This window comes from Dipteris shenzhenensis, chromosome 24 (assembly GCF_047967505.1).
Source record: "Dipteris shenzhenensis isolate YYH24624 ecotype China chromosome 24, Dip_SZ_1.0, whole genome shotgun sequence".
Lineage (NCBI taxonomy): Eukaryota > Viridiplantae > Streptophyta > Polypodiopsida > Gleicheniales > Dipteridaceae > Dipteris > Dipteris shenzhenensis.
In genome coordinates, this window is record NC_141619.1 from 6,741,095 (window position 1) to 6,760,465 (window position 19,371).

At 41.7% G+C, this 19,371-nt stretch overlaps 1 protein-coding gene across 2 annotated transcripts; it reads left to right on the forward strand.

Moving 5' to 3' along the window:
• Positions 1 to 10,184: 10,184 nt before the first annotated feature.
• On the forward strand, positions 10,185 to 19,186 carry LOC147886137 (uncharacterized). 2 transcript variants are annotated; one of them, XM_087395430.1, is made up of 4 exons: positions 10,185 to 11,290; positions 11,457 to 13,010; positions 18,386 to 18,466; positions 18,612 to 19,186. In XM_087395430.1, exons 1-4 carry the CDS (start codon positions 11,072 to 11,074, stop codon positions 18,804 to 18,806), a joined length of 2,049 nt encoding a protein of 682 aa, XP_087251556.1. In that variant the 5' UTR covers positions 10,185 to 11,071; the 3' UTR covers positions 18,807 to 19,186. The 2 variants fall into 2 exon arrangements, with proteins under 2 accessions (XP_087251556.1, XP_087251555.1); XM_087395429.1 differs by having other exon boundaries at positions 10,186 to 11,290; positions 11,454 to 13,010.
• Positions 19,187 to 19,371: the final 185 nt, after the last annotated feature.

Sequence of the window (19,371 nt, forward strand, 5' to 3'; positions counted from 1 at the left end):
AAATTTTCTTATCACTATAGTATTTTAAACAAATAAAAGAAGAGAGAAAATGTCAATAGTAAAATTCAATGCAATGGTAAATATTGTTGAAATATGGTGCCATGTGCACATAGATTAGAGGCTAAGGTATGGTATAGGAATGTATTAAAGTAGCCACCCTAGGATGTGGACTACATAGATTTGAAATAGATTGATTCATTGTTGCTCATTAATCTCTTTCATGGAGTTTCTTCTATGCTTTGAGCCTTCGTAGTTCTTATGCTCATCTATTGCACTAGGTTTAGCACGATCTTACATTCTTTGATAAATATATCATATTATGAAATATCATTTATAATTTTAACTTGTTATAGATTTTTTCATAATTTTTTATATTTTTTCAAAAAGACATTATAAATTTTAGTATAGTTCAAAATAATTAGTAAAAATATGGTCTTTTTTAAGGGAATCTTTAAAGTGGGTAACCTGCAACAGTTTTGCTTAGTATGCAATAGTGTTAATAATTACACAATTTGACTCCTCTTTTTCATAATTAGCAATTCCTCAATTAATTAAAATTTGCTCTTTTGTTGAGTAGGTGGACATAAATGTCTCTTAATATTGAGCAAAAATGCTTTTATTACCACTACTTTTGAGGCAATGGTAATGGAAACGTTTTTAGTTTTGTAAGGTTGTTCTAAAGGCATGATATTAACTCCCACATGGTTGACATGAGTTTCACTCCCAAATGCTTATATTTCATTGGTTGCTTTTGAACTACAAATGCTAGCATTTCTTTTGTCGGTTCACACCCAAGGTTTCAATATGTACATTGTTATAAACTATTGTTATTAGTAGCACCCTCACGGTATTGATAATGGAAACATTTTGAGTTGTATAAATTCTTATAAACTATCGTTATTTGCACACTAGAGGTGATGATCCAAGAAAATAATTACAACCCTAGTATAGCACATGATGGAATATAGTTGGAAATATCAATCATGTAAGGTATAGCTCTCTCAATCCCATCATTGTTCTAGTTTTAAAAATCCCCTTCAAAGCTTCTTTTAATACTACTATACCTTTAGACTGCAAACAGGATTTGAAAACAAAACTTATGGTTGGGAGGATGACTTAGATATCCTTAGGGCCTTGAAAGATATTGACCCCTCTAAAGATTGAGTCTAACTTTGACACTATGGCATTGCGAAAGAAAAATGTCATGAACCACCCGAGAGTGACTTGACTATAGCCCTGAAGTACTAGAAATGGACGAGAAAGATGAATCAACCAATACTAAACCAAAACCTGTTGTACCAAAGAAGGCTATGAGAAAAAAAAACTAGATCACACGAAAGGAATATGAAAGAGGGACCAAAGAATCAACATAGAATAAAGGACCCCTCACAAATGCCAATCCACAATAGAATGTCTTAGAGTATATTTAGATGATAAACGGGACCAAATGATTATGGTTCTCTACTCCAAGCAAAACAAGAGAAAGGTAAATGGAAAGCCCATACATTTTGAAGTTGAGCAAGTGTAGAGGGGCCTAAGTGAATCTAGTTTATGAAGGGGAGGAAGGAAAACTATGAATCATTGTCCCCAAAGAGAAGGCTAAGTAAAAGAATATGTCTAGCCTGTAAGGATGTGCTTACCTAGTCCTTCATGAACATAAAAGGAAAATCATTGGAAATAGTACTCCATATGATCCCGATCCAAGAAGGAGCCCAGCACAAAGTCTCTAGTCCATACTAAACACGTGTGAAATATGGAAAGAATGCCAAGGAAGAGGTGCGAAAGCCACTTCACATACCTAAATTTATTGATTGTTAAGAATATGGAATCTCCATCAACCCCCTAAAATGTCAATTCTTAGTGAGCCTATGGTATTAGGCATACAGTCTCATAGCAAAAGTTTGCTATGAATTGGGAGGATAGGGGAAAGAAATTGAGGTAATAATTGATGGGAAAGAAATCGAGGTTATAATTTAGCTTCTTGAATTGCAAAGTAACAAAGAGTATTCAAGGACCATGCCAAATAGCACAGGAGGTTTGCTTTTTGGTATGTAGTCATTGCTAGGCCTCTATACTGGCATCTTTTAAGCATAAAAGTTTATATTATAAAAAGGACAAGTACATTTTGAAATCAGAGCAAGAACCATGAAATTCAATTCCTAGAACCCAAAACCTCTCTCTAAAACTTGAAACCCCAGAACTTGTAACACAGGAACTCATACCCCCAAAACCCAAAAATTGAAACTCAAACTTGGAACGCGGAAGCCTCTTACTAGAACCTAGAACCTAGAACCCAAACCTTAGAACCCTGAACCAATTTGATGGAGCCCAAAACCCATAACACTCTTGTCGAAACCCAAGACATGGACCCAAAAACTAGAACTTAGCAATAGGAACTTCTCTACTAAAACCAAAACCTAGAAGCCTCTTGTGGGAACCTAAAACCCAAAACCAAATTGATGGAACCTAAACCTTGAAACACTTTTTTCAAAATACTCTTGTTAGAAGCTAGATTGAAACTCCAAACTTTGATGAAATTGAACGCATGATCTTAGAATTTGAAACTAGAACCCATTGGAGCCCAGAATACTCTTGCTAGAACCTAGAATCCAAAACCTAAAATGTGTTTGATTGAAGATGAACAACCTCTAGGAGCCTAGAACTAGGAATCCTAAACCCAAAACCTGAAAGTTGGAACACTCAAACCCCTTAACTCATTTCATGGAAAGCTATCGATTATTGCCAGGTCTTTGTGCTTTTGGCTCTGACCTTCTTTCTCCTATGGAACCAAGCAGTGAAAATAGCTTTAGGGTCGAAATCGTCTTATTTCTAAATATCTAGATGAACCAAAATAGACAGGCTCTAACTTTTGTCCATTCTTGTATGTTGGTCTTGCAAGCATCCTCGAACAAAGTGGCACGTAAATTTAGAATCTCCTTATATTAGACGGACCGTCTTCCACACTTTTTGGGTGGGAGAACATATCACAAAAATGTGTAGGGCATCCTCCACTGCATGTGAGAATTTTTTTCACTTTTTATTTGCTTTTCCAATCTTGGGACTTCTAGCATTAGCCCCATTGCTTTGAGTTATAAGCCACATTGAAATTGACACTTTCTTAGGCATTGATTTGAGCCATAGGAACTCAAATCTTTTGATGCAAACTACTTTTTTCCACATTTAATTGAGAGTTAAAATAAAATTTTAGTTGTCACTCTTGGGGATTGGGATGGAAAGGGTAGAGTTAGATCCAACCCAACGCAAGCCCTTCTGGGTGTGAAGTTGAATCCACTTTCTCCATAATTATTTGTTTGTCCATATACAAGCCTTTTGAGGTTAAGCTCTCATTCCCCATTGTTCAAGCTATACTAGCTTTGGATATCATTATTTAGATGGTAGAATTTGACTACTCCCTAATCTATTTAAATTATAATTGGCTATAAGACTCAGTGTACTTCAATGAAAAAGATAAATTTGTTTTCTCCATTACGTGACTTTGCAATGGTATGTAGTGGCTTACCCTTTTTTTAGGACGATCATAAGACATGTGATTAGGTTGTATGCACTTTGAAGCACATTTTGTCCTTGTCTTGGAAAGGATTCGCATTCTCCATTTTTCTCAATTCTTACTAGCAGATGAGTTGGTAGGAATTGAAGAAGGAACTCACATTGGTGGTGCATACCTTTAAATCTTATGAAAGTAATTATTTGGAGGGTGTTGTAGTTCACCAAATCAAAGTTCCCAAATGCTTACCAATGTTGCAATTCACCAATAAGAAGTCCCCAAATGGTCAAACCACTTCTAATCGCTCCTTGGATAAGAGTTCACACATTGGTTAGACAATGGAAGGATCCTATGTTAGGATGACCTCATAGCCCCACACACCTAGAGAATACATAGTCTTTCTTGAGCTGAATGCTCCAAGAGGTTTCTCTTTAAACATGTAACATAGAACATTTGAGCAAAGAAGGGGTTTTTTTTAATTGAGTGGACAACATGGAATACACATGCTTGACGGGATCAAATAAATCCTTGTTAGAACATAGGGGATATTAAAATTAAATGTTAAAACATGCACAATTATAGAAAAAGATCAACAAACTTGTAAAACTCTTAAATCGCTTGCTCACAAGTGCTATATGCACTTTTAGATAGTCACCCCCACAAAGCTAAAGGCTTAAGGGAACCATTCAGACAAAGCATCCAACAAGAAGTCCATGATGCCTCATGCCTTCCCTCATGCTAGAACATCCAACAATAAGCCATGGTTCCCCATACCGTCAAGATACAACTGAATGGTGTCACGATAAAGTCTAAAGGGGTGGGATGACTTTGAGGCAAAGTAATGAGGGAGTCTTAGACCCATAAATATATTTAGTAGAGATTTAGATTTTTTGCAAACATCTCTTTAGAGGTCATTCAATCATTCGTTAACCTCAAGGATTATTCACCCTCACCCTCTTTTTCCTTTCACTCTTGCCATCATCCTTCACCTTTCCGTCTCCTTGCCTTCACACCTTGCATTTGCACCCACCCACTACACTCACATATTTGCCATAATCTCATGGACCACATTTGCAATTTTTCAATGCAATTTGCATTTGCAAGATCACATCGTCATACCGCATTGACTTGATTGCCACATATGTATCTTTGTAATGCAATGCATAACATTGTACTTCTTGTGTGCTTGCACAATAATTTTCTCTTGCATGGCACCATCACCTATCCTCCATATCATCACTCTACTTACCTCTAAGGAACAATACCATAATTGATAGACCTCTTTCCCAAACCATAACACTCTCCTTTTTCAAAATCATGAATACAGCCATGCTTTTAACCCAAGAAATCTGAAAACCTTAAAAGTTCAGACTCTCCTTCTACCTGATCTATTAAGACTAATTGTATGGCTCTTTAGAATGTTAAGAGTCTAAACTAGAAGTTCCAAGGGTCCCAAGAACCTATAACGCAAGATCCAACAATCAAGATGAAAGAGATCAAGGACAAGAGATCCTAAAACCAACAGAAAAGATCACATGCTTAGGTGGTAATTTTATCAATTGAAGAAGATGTCACCAAAAGCACTTCATGCCCCTTTTATATTGCAACCAACTATGCTTGCATGGGCCTTTCCCCATCGTACCAACGATTGTATAGATTCATAATTCATTGGATTACATATCAAGAAAACATGATGATGTAAATCATCTTATGTCAAACATATTAGAGCATATTTTGACACTTAGAATAGAGAAATTTGATGGCTATACCATGGGAAATTGTTGAAGATGCCTTCTTGAAACAAAACAACCCACAATACACTTGCAGTGATGATTTCAACGAAGATATCAAGATTAGGCGCTTATTTTGTAGCCCCATTTCTTGCGAAAGGTAAGTTCTAAATGTGTAGGTATGGGTAGAAGTTCTTGCAGCAAATACTTAGAGTATAAATGTTCCTCTCAAATCAATATCATGTTTATGAAATGAAAAACACTTGCTCCTCTTCTATAGGGACAACACGATGTTCCCTTATCAAAGGGTGATGTTAACGCAACTATGACAAAGAATCTCAATTCCTTGTTTGAACATCCTATCAACTACAATAAAGGGGCTTTGTGGTTATGGTCATTGCATTTGTGGGCCCATGCACAAATATATGAGGATGAAGTATATATGATTAGGACTTTCTAATGTACTTAATGTTTCTTGGAAATAAAAAGTGATGACACCTTTTGAATGCACATTATTTCTCTTAATACACAAACTTTTTGATGTACTTTGTTTTTCTTGGAAATAAAAGTGAGAACACCTTGCAAGAACACACCTCTTTATACGAGAAAGGGTACATTTAGAAAAAATGTATGACACCTTTGGAACACTTTATGGATCTTGGTATTTGAGACCTTGAAGATTGAGCTTTGTGAGATAGGACCCAACCACACACAAAAAGAAGTTCCCATTGACCATGTGTCTTTTTATATATTGTTTTTTCATTGAGCCTCAACCCTTGTCTCTACATCATAGTTCAAAATCCTTTACTATAATTAGAGGTTTAAAAATACTATGTAATGTAGGAAAAATGCTAGAGAATGATACTATTTCCTACTAGAGTTTTAAGATCTCTATTTGATGTAGGATAAATGCTAGTATGACAGCTCATCTCCAAGGCATGTGGATGTTTAATTGTTATGTTTCCTAAAATGAACACAATGAGCAAAAAGAACATATATAAAAAGTAAAAAAAGGAGAAACCCAATCTCAACCAAAGTGCTTTCATGATTGTTTAGTGCTATGAACGTATAATCTTTCATTTCTATAATCCTATAAGAATCACTTCTCCAAAGAAAGTATTGAAACAAACTGAAGCAAGATGCCTTTATTGGCCTATGTTATTATGGACAACCGAGATTCATTTTTTAGGTAAGGAGACCATGAATCGACCTACTTCCAATTGATGGGCTCCCATCATAATCATTTATTGCACATTCAACCTTAGTATGACTATCCCTTAAGCACAATTCTTAGAAGTTTGCTTGCCTATAAAAGTTTTTTTCCATAGCATGTAGGTCTTGGAATGATATTCCTTTTTAATTTGAAGTCAGATTTCTTCCATGAGTAATCTTCACCATGGTATCCAAGCCATTACACATGTTTTAATGTTACTCTCCATATTGGAAATTCAAATTCACTTATACATAATAACGAATAAGTTTTGCGTACGTCTCGTGTTTGTTTACTAATTGTATTTTGTTCACTTTTTGATTCTAATAAGTAGGTGCATATATCCTTTAAGGAATCATTTTAAGAAGCTTTAGGATTGAACTATACGATGGCCAAAGTTATTGCCTTTTGAAGTGACCTTAAAGTACATCCTCCCTATTACACATTGAGTTAAAAGTTGTGAAATAAGATGTAATGGGCCTTTTGTAATAGTGCAAATTATTTATCAAGGGAAGATGGTTCAAATATCTTGTTTTGAATACATTTATCACACGCAATCACTTGCAAACTCTAGTACCGTGACTGCTTTTCCCATACTAGAATAATCTATTGCAACATGCATCTAACATACTAGCCAAACCCCTAGAATGTTCCTCTTTGACAATTTGTGCTAATGAAATTAAGGATGTGAAGGAATGGCTTGATATGGGACATGATCAATTTGAGGAAGAGGGGAAAATAACATCCGTTAGCCTGATGTGCTATAAAAATGTAACATATAGAGTAGTAATGTAAAAAAGAGAGGAGGAGATTGAAATCCAATTTGTTAAAAGCGCAAGAGGCTCAAAATCAAGGAGCATTTGTGTGAAAATTGTACTATTCTATAAAAAAGCTTATACATGTTTGATTAAACTACGCTAACTTAATGGACTAGTTCAATTTAATAAAAAGAAATTAAATATGAGTGGTGGTCAGAAGCCCACAAGCGTTTGGAGGTGATGTAGATATTTGTAGGTGATTATCAATCACCTCATTCACAGAGCTGCTGGGGAATTATGGGAGAATGATGTAGACATTCCTAGATTTGCACATGAAATGATAAAATTAAACTAGTGGAGTCATTGTTGCATGATATAATATCCATTCATTTTTGAACATCGATAATTGCTTTTGACTACTCTACTCTGAACGAGATAAGTTCGATGCTTTTGCATATATTTTAACTTGGTGAGTGATTAGGAACGCTTACAAACCTTGGTATGTTTCGAAATTGACAAAACAAGGGTGGAAGATAAAAAGATACTTTTGAGGCTTATATAAACATAGTGCTTCTTTAAATGAAATTTATACCACTAGAATCGATCTTGAATCTTGAATATCATTTTTTTGTTCCTAGGAAACTTGCCATCTTTCTTTCACAAGAGTTGCATTGAATGTGATATCACCACTAGAAACCGATCTTGAAGCTTAAGTTTCATTTTTTTGTTCCTAGGAAACTTGCCATCTTTCTTTCACAAGAGTTGCATTGAGTGAGATATCTCCACTTAGTTTTTACCACTTTGCATCTCTAGCTTGAGCTCCTCCATCAACACTATAATCACTACTATTTTTTGTGTTCCTCACCCTACCTTGAAGCATGAGTCCACTAGCATCAATGTCCTAGCATCTAGATCATTAATTGTGATTTGGAATGGCAAAAGGTTTGTGTGGGTTGTTTTAGGCTTGCAATGGCTCAACTTCTCATGTGTAGAGGCACAAACGTGAGCTTTGTGGAGGATAGAGGGCTTGAGGAAAAGGTTTGTGTGGGTTGTTTTAGGCTTGCAATGGCTCAACTTCTCATGTGTAGAGGCACAAACTTCAAGATAGTGTCTCCAAGTGTGATCTTGGGTGTGTTTACTCGCCATGGAGGTACAAATGGTGATGATGGTGAAGAAGGGGCTTCTTTTTTGTCAAATTGTGAGAGGCAAAGCAATTAGATGGAGCACAACACATTCCACTTGGCATCCACCATGCCCATGTACCCATTCGTTATCACCTACCCCACTCTCATCTTGTGACCTTTCTCTTTGTATTTCCCTCTTCTTTTATCTACAAGAATGGACAAATAAGAGGGTTGGGTGGTTGCTTCTATCTTGGGCATATGCTTTGCATGTAGGTGAGTGCATGGGCGGTGGTGACAATGTGCACTTTTGAATTTAAAAATTCAAACACCACAAGATGTAAATCTCCTCCCTTGTGATTATATTACAAAACTTGAAAATGCAAAATGTGAGTTAGGCTTGAGATATTGGTCTCCTTAGATTTGAAGTACATTTTGACCATCTTACAAAAGAATCCTATTTTTTCCCAAAAGCCTAGAGTTTTGGAGTGCCTATTTCCAAAATCTCCTTTATTGGATCCATAAACCCAAAGGCAAAAGTACCATGGTTGAATTTAGGTTTGAGTTTGTATACTCCATGGCTTGTTTTAGTTGGGTTAATGCACGCGTAACTATTGGTGCGCGGTTGAACGTGCATTTAAAATTCGCTTGCGTGAACCAAACCCCCTTCGCATTAAATGGATCTGATGAAGCATTGTATGAGGTTGAATGACACCTGACGAGCTGGAGGGAGCTGCACATCAAGTTTTCATTGGCTAGGGTAGAGCATTGAAAGATCTTCAACCCACTGTCAGCCCCAAATACCAGCTTCCTATTGGTTGGAGGTGAAATAGAGCTCTGGTTCTCAAATTCACAGCCTCTAGAATGGAGGTGCCAATTTGAGCATCAATGGTGCTCCAAAATAGCCTTGGGAGATGTGCCAGCCTCCAGAACAAGCCTCCAACCACACTCTATGGGCCAGTGCACACGGGGGGGAAAATGAACCAGTGTGACATTGAAGCTTGTAGTCAAATAAATCGTGTGAATTGATTTTGGTGGGCATTTCAGAACTCTGGATACTTGCAGGGAGCTCTGAAGGTGCTTCTGATGAGTTGGAAAGAGTTTGCAGAGTGCTACTGGCCATTTCTCATTGGTTGGGCAGAGCATTGAAGATACTCGAGCCGGTACAAAATGGAATGCGCATCTGGTGCCCAAATTGGCACCCTCAAATTTTGAGTTGCAATTTCCAGCACAAGTGGCGCTTCAAATTGGTTTGGAAATCTTTGCCATCCACCACTAGCTGCGCATTTCCATCATCGTGTGCACTCGCTCTATGTTTGCCGTGTGCAGTGAGCCTAAAGCTAAAGCTCTCTAGTTTTTTGTCCCTCTTGGGAGTAGAGTAAGACTCTCCCCCTCTTGCCAAATGACATTCCATAGCTTTTAAGACTTGTCTGCTTATTAGAACTGCTACTGGTACTCCCAGTACTACTTAATGGGGACCAGTGCTGCTCCATCAGAGGTGAACCAAGACCCTCGGCCTGTGCTTCCTCGGCCATGGGTATAGAAGTAAATTCCTCTGCTTTCATCTCTAAACATGTGCTTCCTGAGATGCTCTGCCTCTGCATAGCTTACTGTCTGAACTTAATTGGGGCAGCTTATGGGTGACAGGGTGAGGCTAAGGTCGACTACTTCAATAGGTTGTGTTGTGCCTCAGGGTGTACCTTCACAGTGCACACTCTGCAGGTTTTGTCTCCTTTGTCTTGTCCTTCTAGGGTTCTACCATAACTCTCTCTCTCGCTTACAGCCTAACACAAAGAGCTCTGAGCTCTCCCCTCCATAGCTATCTGTCTCTGTCTCTGTCTCTGTCTCTCTCTCTCTCTCTCTCTCTGAGCTTCACCAAAACACCTGCAGATTGTGTGATTGGGCTGGCTGGCCTCCCTTGTCGTCTTCTCCTGGGTAGCTTGTGGACCTTTCTCCAATTGAGCAGAGAGCCCCACCTCCACTTGCCTCTGCACAAGGGCCGTAGGCCCGTAGGCTCATCATCCCCCTCACTAGAATTTTTGGCCTCCCCTGCTTTGAACTTTCCCTTTTGCAACCTTGTGCTCCCAGCGAATCTGTGACCCACTGTAGCAGAGACACTTCAAAGGTCATCCTGCCCTGAGATTTTGCACTGATGATGCTTGGGGAGAGGGGGGGTCCCCTTTCCTTTGCTTGCCACCGAGCTCCACTGATTGAGAGAGACCAAAATTTGATTCTCCTCCTCTTCCTCATCAGCTGAAGATCTTGATTTTCGGACGACACACCTAAAGCAAAATTCCTCCCCCGAGTCCTTTGCCGGCTCAACGATCTTGTACTTGTTCTTGGGTGAGAATTTTCAGCCTCCTGGATTCTCTGCTGTGAGCTTTGCAACAAGTAAATTGTTGTGTGACAACTATTCCCCGCCTACCCTCATCAGGCCTGCCTATCAAAAGCATATACTACACATAGTATACTTTGTAAAGGGCAGCAACAGCCAAGTCCCCAGTCTGTAGCACGCTGCAGCGGTGCCTTTGGCATGACTCCTCCGTCTACCTGCCCGCTTCTTAAAGCTTTTCCCTGTGTTGCAGACAAATTCCATCTTTGTGACCACCTCTGAGCTCCGCACTCTGCATTGCAGCGCTTGCTTCCTCAGCTTCTCCGCACGTCTGCTTGCTTTTGCTCAACAGCATTCCCTCTCGGGGAATCACACCATACACCGTTGTTTTGTTCATCTCCAAGGACCGGGCACCATGGGTGGTTGCACCAGTAAACCCAAAACATCTGAGTACGAGGGGTTGATGGATCCTCAAGCCCAGCGTCATGATGAGCTTGGAAGAAACAGCATCGATACTGACACTAAGGGCGTCGAAGCTGCTCAACACAGTCTAGACGTCGGCTTGAAAACTATCGACCGAAACAACTCCTCCCAGAAAGGCTCAGCTCGCTCTTTACAAACCTTGTTCGTTAAGGTTGATAACGTCTCTCTGCAAACTCTCGGTTTTTTTGTCAGGAATGTCATATCTTTCCTCGCTACATTCGAAGCACACTATAGAATATCTAGCAGCAACAGGAGCAGCAGTTTTTTCATCGGACAGACGCACTTCACTAACGATCGTGGTTTTCTTCCTGCAGCAGCAAGAAAGCGGCGACGAGGGGGAAAATACTACCGCAACTGTACGCGACATCTTGTTAGAATCCGATGATTCCAAGAAGCAGGACAGCATCTCTGAAACCAACCTTGACAAAGCAGAGAAGGAAATCAAGCCCGCTGTGGTCGTACAGGATGAGGTTCCAGTCGACGGCGGAGAGGCAATCAAGCAAGAAGCAGAAGCAGAACCAGTAGTCAAGGATGCCCAAGAAGATGCTGCACCCGAAGTTGCACTTGCGGCTGCATCCCAGGAGACCTCAGCTGATAATCAATCCTCCCTATCGTCAAGTCTTGAAGAGGAAACAGTAAAGGAACGTGACTTCCATGCAGAGACAGGGCCAGAGGACAAGAACGGACCTCCCCCGGAGCTGCGGGATGAATCAGTTGCAACCCCTGCATCGGAGCTGCCGGAAGAATCGGTTGTAAACTCCGAGACTCCATTGTCGAGCACTGAACCTGAAGTGCCAGCTCAAGAACCGGCCGAGCTGATATTTGAAGATAAGCCGTCGGACCACGGGGTTGAGGTGGTGAAGCCTGTGAATGGTGAACAGGTAGACGATGAAATTTCGGGCTCTGATTCGCTCAAAGCATCTCAATCTGCGGGAGTAAGCGAAGTTATCGAAGCGATCCATCCTCAAGGGGATAGTGACGGTACAGTAGTATACAACGACGGAGAACAGGATGCTACCAAGGAAAAGCCATCCGAGGACGTGTCCGAAGCAGCTCCAGCTACGGAAGTGGCACAGGTGGAAGAGAAAGTCGAGCCGTGTGACAAATCGGGTGGGGTGGATGGAACCGTTGGTCAAGATGAAACAGAGAAGGCGGGAAACGAAGAGGTTGAGGAAGCAGTGAAGTCGCCAGGGATAGATGAAAATCCCGTGGAAGTCCCTGCGGAGGATACCGCCCAAGCGATTGCTATTGATGATCAGTCAGCTGAAGTTAATCCTATCGGATCTCTTGATAGCGCTGTTGCTCCAACCGAATCATCACCTGTTGTGCATGCAGAAGACAACACGGATCAGAGCTCAGTAGTACCAGCTGAAGCAGCAATTGCTGAAGAGAACATAGATGCAACTGATTCTCCCACGACCGATGTAACTGAAGGAGCCTTAAGTGCTGTGCAAGGTGATGAAACGCCAGAAGCAGAGCCATCACTTGCGCAGGAAAATCCGGTGGATAAGGGGCTGACAGATGAAGAAAGCGTCGCAGAATTGTCCAGCTCTTCCTCCAAACCTGCTGAGGAAGCTGATTCTTCTGAGGTTGGACATACTGAGGCAGGCAAGGAGGAAGGCAGTGAAAAGGCCAGTGAAATCGAAATTGCTCCCAAAGAAGACAAGGCGAATGTGGAGGAGAAGCCAGAAATACCATCCGAGACGGTCGAGTCTAGCACCTCCAAACCACCCATCACAAACAACTCAGACAGTGAACCAACTCCCTCAGACGTGCTTGAAGGTTCCATGGATCCTACCCAAGGCGTCGTCTCAGGAAAATTGGAAGATCAGCAAGACCATGTCACCTCCACCACAGCTGAAGTGCCTCAGGTGAATTGTGATGAACTTTCAGGGACTCCCGCTAGCAGTGAAGAAACTTCGTCATCTCAAGCTTGAAAGCAATTTAGAGCCCATCAGTGAGCACCACCATCATGCACGCTTTAAGAGGATTCCAAGCACACACTATGCTTTGAGGTTTGGAGAGCTACCCGATTGTGTAGAAAAGTTTGTTCCTTGGAGTGCCGTGAGAGTCTAGCCATAGGAGTCTGCAGATTGAAACCCCTCGACTTCGTATGCCTTTCTGGGCAGATTGATCAAATAGTCAGATTCAAGGAGAAAGATGGCCGTTGCTATCATGCAGAAAATATTTTAGTATGTTTGTGTAATGTGTATTTGCTGACTTGTTTGGTACTCTATCTTCATGGGAATGATTGCCATTGATTTTGTAAATTTCTTAGTGGAAGTACGGTTCCTATAACGATTCTACTATTTCACCATTGATGGGCAGTGTTGTATTTGTTTTGTCAGGTTCTTTAGCCTGTCTATGAATGCTAAAGGTTCACGACTTTTTGTTCAAGTAAAAATAGTTGGATGCATGTTTCACGACTGTCTCTTTCAAATTAAGACAATAAGAGGCATCTCTATGAAGTGCTCTCTTTAGTGGCGCTATTTAGATACATACAAGTGGGAATGGCAATGAAAACAGCACCTCTGTGAAGGAAGCAGGGATGGGAAGATGGAAAGGGAAGCGCAAGGAATAAACCATATGGCAGGCCTATTTGCTGCCGTGTGTTCTTTCTCATTTGAAAGCAGGAAATATGTTTCCAGATGAGAGTGTTTCCATTCGATTTCTGAGCTTAGCGCTCCCCCTCAAACTTTCATCTGTGGATTGCTTCCTGTAGCTTTAAGATTGTGAACAAGCAGGCTGAAGAGAGTCGGTCTTTTCATATGACAATTGCGACTGAGTATCTATAATGGCTGATTCAGTCTTCCACATTCCAGCTTCCACGCAGTGCTAGTAATATAACACATGGATATTTTAATTTAAAGTGTGAACACATGATCTGCAGCTAAGAGGATGGGAGTCACAGCAGGTAATCCATGCTAGTCGGGTGGTCTCTCTGGTTGGAGCCTGGTGAGCAAGCTACCATAAAGTCTGTAAATTACATGTTAAATTAATCAAAGCCTGTAAATACATGTTTAGTTATTTTCATTACTGTTGATGTCAGAGACGTCTTTGAATGCTGACATGTATATTTTTTTGGGGCCAAAAGAAAGAATCCATACTTTTGTGTTGAGACAGTTAGCTAAACCAACTTACCAACTTTTTCATTAGCATAGCATCCTCTTGAGCAGAAAATATTTGCATAGACAATGGTTATGCAACAGGTCAAGCAAAAATGGTGAACAATTGTGAGTGCACTTGCTGCATCATGGAGGAATGGAGCAGTGGATGCAATCATGCGAGCTGAACACCCAAAACGCTTGGATTTATCGTGAGATGTGAACAGCGTCTTGCTTCTTATGTGTAACCATGTACGCCAAGTTCTCCTGCAAGTGCCGCTGCTTTTATCTTCAAATAATCCAGGTAACTAGTCAGCTCAAACACTTCCGGAGTGTTTGATCATTTTCTCAAGGGCTTAGCACAGTAAGCCCGACTAACCCCAAAAGGGGGGAGGTATGTTTGACAGACATGTCAGGTGTAATCTGGCGTCCAACCTTGATTTGCTATGAAGCCCTGTGAGATTACTCTCAGATAGAAATATCTTTTGTAGAGTTTCAGTGCCTTTATTCCCCTTTGGGTGTGAATGAACTTAGGGGAAACTAGAGAGAGCTGGAAGGCAATGCTTCCAACAAAAGCGGACAGCTGCCAATAATATGCAAGTAGAGACTCCAGCTTGCTTGTTGCTTTGCACAGGCAAGAAAAGAGCAAATCAAATCCCTCGCCATTGGATTGGAGCAGCTGGCAGATGCTTGTCTTGTCACCGACCTTTTGTCTCGTGACGCCTTCGACTTGCAGGGGTGCCCAGGTAGTTTTCTCTAAATTAAGTAGGCAGATACTAAATGTTTAAAGTGTAAGCTAGTTCTAGATAAGTAAGAGTCTTAGGTGATCTAGGCATTGTAAGAGTCCTAGACTAGGAGTCCTAGGTGACATAGAAGTCCTAGTTGCTTTAAGAGTCCCGAGTGTCATAGGTAGGAATCCTAGGTGACCTAGGCCACTTCATTTGGCATTGATAGGGTAATATGGTACCCAAATGTGTACCCCCATTTTGATTTGATGAGTCTTGTCAGATAGCGATGCACAAGAGGGGGTTGCTCCTTGTGAGCAAGTACTTGCCTGCCACAATGGGAACACCCCCAAGTGGCACAGGGATGCCTTCCCGTCCTATACAACCTGCATCAGCAGATGCCTTTTTGGACAGCAGCTTGATCAGCAGATATCCGAGCAGATTGATCAACAGATGGACCAACTTGTTGCCACCGCCCTTCAGGGTAAAGGCAAGCAATCTGTGCCCCAGCAATGACTAAGAAGGGGATTCCTCAAGTTGAGCAAGTATTTGCGTGCCACAATGGAATGCCTTCTCGTCCTATATGATCTGCATCAGCAGATGCAGAGGGGGTTGCCCAGCGTGAGCAAGTACTTGCCTGCCACAATGGGAGAACCCACAAGAGGCACAGAAATGCCATTTTATCTTAGCTTCAACGCCTCAAGGCATTCTTTTGCAAATGGGACAGCAGCTTGGTCAGCAGATATCTGAGCAGATTGATCAACAGATGAACCAGGTTGTTGTTACCGCCCTTCAGGGTAAAGGCAAGCAACCAACCTGTGCCCCAGCAATGACCAAGAAATGTTGGCATTCCTACATGTTTTCAAATTGTGTCATCACCACCTATATGGGAGCAAGCTGGTTTCTAAGTTTCTTGCAGCCATTGCCGAGCCTTTTTCTGATGAGGACGGGACAACATCTATGTGGTGGTTGACAGGCTCACCAAAGAAGCCCATTTTATCCCTACCAAGACATGGTATTCTACCTGTAATAGCTCTCCACTCGAGTTGACTCTTACTTCCTCAACGGTTCTTGATCACTCAAATTTGAGCCTTTAATGTTTAGTTCATAGACCTTGACTTTTTTGGTTTGCGAATCTCGTCTTGATGTCAAAAACTGCTCCCAGTGACATCCATCACTTCTGAGTTGTCCAAGGTCTTTTAAATACTTTTGGGGTATCTTCATCTCCTTTGTAGAAGCCTTCTTCTGAAGTAGCAATTCCTCTTACGAGTCTTCATTTGTAACCTCTACTTCTCCTCTTCAAGAGACAATGTGGGTGTCCTTGAGGGTGGAACTAGTGCAATTGCATTGGGCTGAGGCTCTGTCTCGTGGAAGATAACTTGGCTCTCGGTGGTCTATTGTGTGGATACGCTTTGAACTCATACGAAGATGCATTTGTTGATGGGTGCCCTTGGGGGTGGAATTGTTCTTACTGGTGCAATTGCATTGGGCTGAGGCTCCGTCTTGTGAAAGATGTCTTGGCTCACGGTGATCTTGTCACGGGCATCCTCATCCCGTGGGATGCTGGGCTGCCACGTGTGCTGTCCAGTCAGCACATAGCCACAGCAGCAGCCACGTGGACTGCCACAGGCAACTACGTCAGCCGGCTGCCACATGGATTGCCACGCAGGCAGCAGCAACCAGCACAGTGCATGTGACACCTCAGCAAAGGCACCACATCAGCAGGAGACAGGTGGCACCATGTCAGTAGTCACGTGGGGGCTGCCTCGGGCAGGTCGGTGCATCTAGCAGTCTGCAAGGTCGGTGGGCAGGAGGAAGGTGGTCAGTCCATTTCCAGGCCCAAGGGGGCCAACAAAAGGCAGCCCCCTTGGCCTTCATTCATCATCCCACCTCAGGCTTTTGCAGTGAGGGTTTCAGCCCCTCCATACAGTTGTATTCAGCCCTTTGGGCATTCTTTATTCAGTTGTATCTATTCCTCTTCGGAGGACCACTACATTCTCTCCCTTTGATTCTCTCACTCACATCCACAGCATCACTTTGCATATTGAGTGCATCATCTGCAGTCTTGCAGTTAGTGTTGAGCAGGAAAGAGAGTGAGTATAATTTCTCTCTCGCTACATTGGTATCAAAGCTTCAGAATTTCTTTCCTGAGATAGGGAGGGTCCGTTTAGGGGCAGTACTATTGTTTTATGGTCCAGACAAGATCTGGTAAGGACACCATGAGCACCAGTGATACAGGAGCTTGAAGCTCAGCAGAAAGCCTCGTCAGTTTCCCAATATGTTTCACTTTTATGGACATGTTGGTGGTCAGAAGGTCTGTATCCTGACGGATTCAGGCAGTTCTGAGGACATCATCTCCACCAAAGCAGCTCAGCAGGCTCAGTTGCCTCTTATGCCAACGGAACCGAGGACCTTGAATGGTGCATTTCCAGGGCAGCAGGTTCGAAGTTCGACCAGATTATCAGTGCCAAGGCTTGGATGTCAACATCCCAGGCCATGGGTCCACGTTCATCTACTGGATTAAGGGTATTCCATCTCGACCTTTGATATTAGTTATTCGAGGGGTCGAGACCGGCATCAGCAAGACACAATATAACAGCAGGATACAGTCTTACAGCAGGCAACAGGGTTACAACATGACCAAGATGCCTCTCTCAAACCCCGTCTTCCTCCGCCCCTATCACCTATATGCACCGAGGAAACCACATGGAGCATCATCCTGAAGCATTAACCCACAGCACATATCCTTACCAGAAGTTAGCACCAGATTGAGTTGAACCTTGCAATGTCCTTTCGGAGTGGCATTGAAAAGATTTAAAACATTATGGTGTCGCTCTTCTTGCACTGGCTAGAATGCTCCACCATTAAAAAGTCATCTCTTTGTTCTCTCACCTCATCCCTCTCATATTTGTGTCGCTCAAGTGGGCTGTCTCCACATAGAATGCTCCTTGTTCTTATTTTATACTGTCAGCTATCTTCTTGACAATATTTGCATGTATGGAGGTGTATTATAAAGCTTCTCTTTGACAGCATTGATTTAAACCTTTAAACCAATATGAACTAGTTGCATTAAACCTCTTTTTAAATCCGAAATTCCTCCAGCGGTTGGTTGTATTTCTTATCCCACTTAGCATTTAGGATTCTTGGGAAGTTAAAATTGTAGATGCACTAAGATATCAGATACTCGTTCAAAATGATTGCAGGCAGGAAAAACGAATTTGTCATTATTCTTGCTTGCAGTCAAACGATAAGTAGTATCCAGCTCGCATTGCTTTTCAAAGAATCTGATGTGCAAAGCTCCCTGTGGTTCCTTTGGCAAGAACTCCCGAATTTTATGATGCTTTAGTATGTAGGATACTCATGTCAAGAATCCACAAAGGCAGTTGAAATTCAGACATCATTGTTTGATACATGCAGGGATTTCAAATCAATGTAGGCCAGGTGAATGGGTCCAAAAAAGATCATCAAGGAAGCTTTCAGTCTCAGGAAGGTCCCGTGGTGAGTATGTTCTCTTGGTTTTTGACTTTCTGCAACGTTGATAGGGCTGGTCACTCACACCATTTTGCAATTCAATGTCTTTGTTTCAATTTGTTTATCTCAGTATCTGCCTTTTCAGCTGAGTGTGAAAGTCTGTGGCTCTTAGGTGGCTGCACCAAGTGATAATATTTCTCTGCCCGAGATGGAGTCAGGTGAGGGGGTGGAGAATAAGATATCAACAGAGCGTATTCCTCCTAAAGACAGACCAAGAAAAGAGGTCGTTTCCTCTGATATGGATCGAGTTTGGGAGAAATTGGCATCAGAATTTGAGAGGCAGGCTTCCGTGGAAAATGGGTCGTAAAGTTAATCTAGCAGCACGCCATGTTAATCTTGAGTACGTTGAATTGTGAAGCTAGCTCACAGTCAAGATGGCTTCCCCCATTACAATTTTGAGTGCATTTTTCCGTAAATAGAGACGAGTTCCGTCTTGCCTGTGAAAAGGCAACATATAGTTACTTATTATCCACATATCACTGCGATAGCAGCTCCAAATCCTTAGAGAAAAATATAGCTTTACCAGCTTCAGGTAAGTTCCAAGAGTTTGGGGAGTGCTAGAATAGATTGGAAGTAATGCGTCCCATGTAATCAATTGATGGGTTGGAGCTTGCTTTGTATAAAGACGTAGATTTTCAGCATTGTTTTGCTGCTTTTCACGGTGGTCGAGGCCATGATTTTGGCTATTAATTAAAGGTGGCATCGATGGCTCTGATATTGAAAAAAATTCCGTTGGTCACCGCTGGTTTAGCGTCTATTCTTAAAATTATGTTATGTAAGAGGACGACCTGTCATCCACGGGTGACATGCATGCAAGTGGCTGTCAGTGAAGAAACTAAACTGTAACACGGGTCGTAAGTAGGATGGCCGGG

Coding starts and splice junctions, on each gene's coding strand:
- LOC147886137 (XM_087395429.1), top strand. CDS start 11,072: ATGGGTGGTTGCACCAGTAAACCCAAAACATCTGAGTACGAGGGGTTG. Junction 11,291..11,453: donor TACAAACCTTGTTCGTTAAG/GTTGATAACGTC, acceptor TTCTTCCTGCAG/CAGCAAGAAAGCGGCGACGA. Junction 18,467..18,611: donor AGTCTCAGGAAGGTCCCGTG/GTGAGTATGTTC, acceptor TGTGGCTCTTAG/GTGGCTGCACCAAGTGATAA.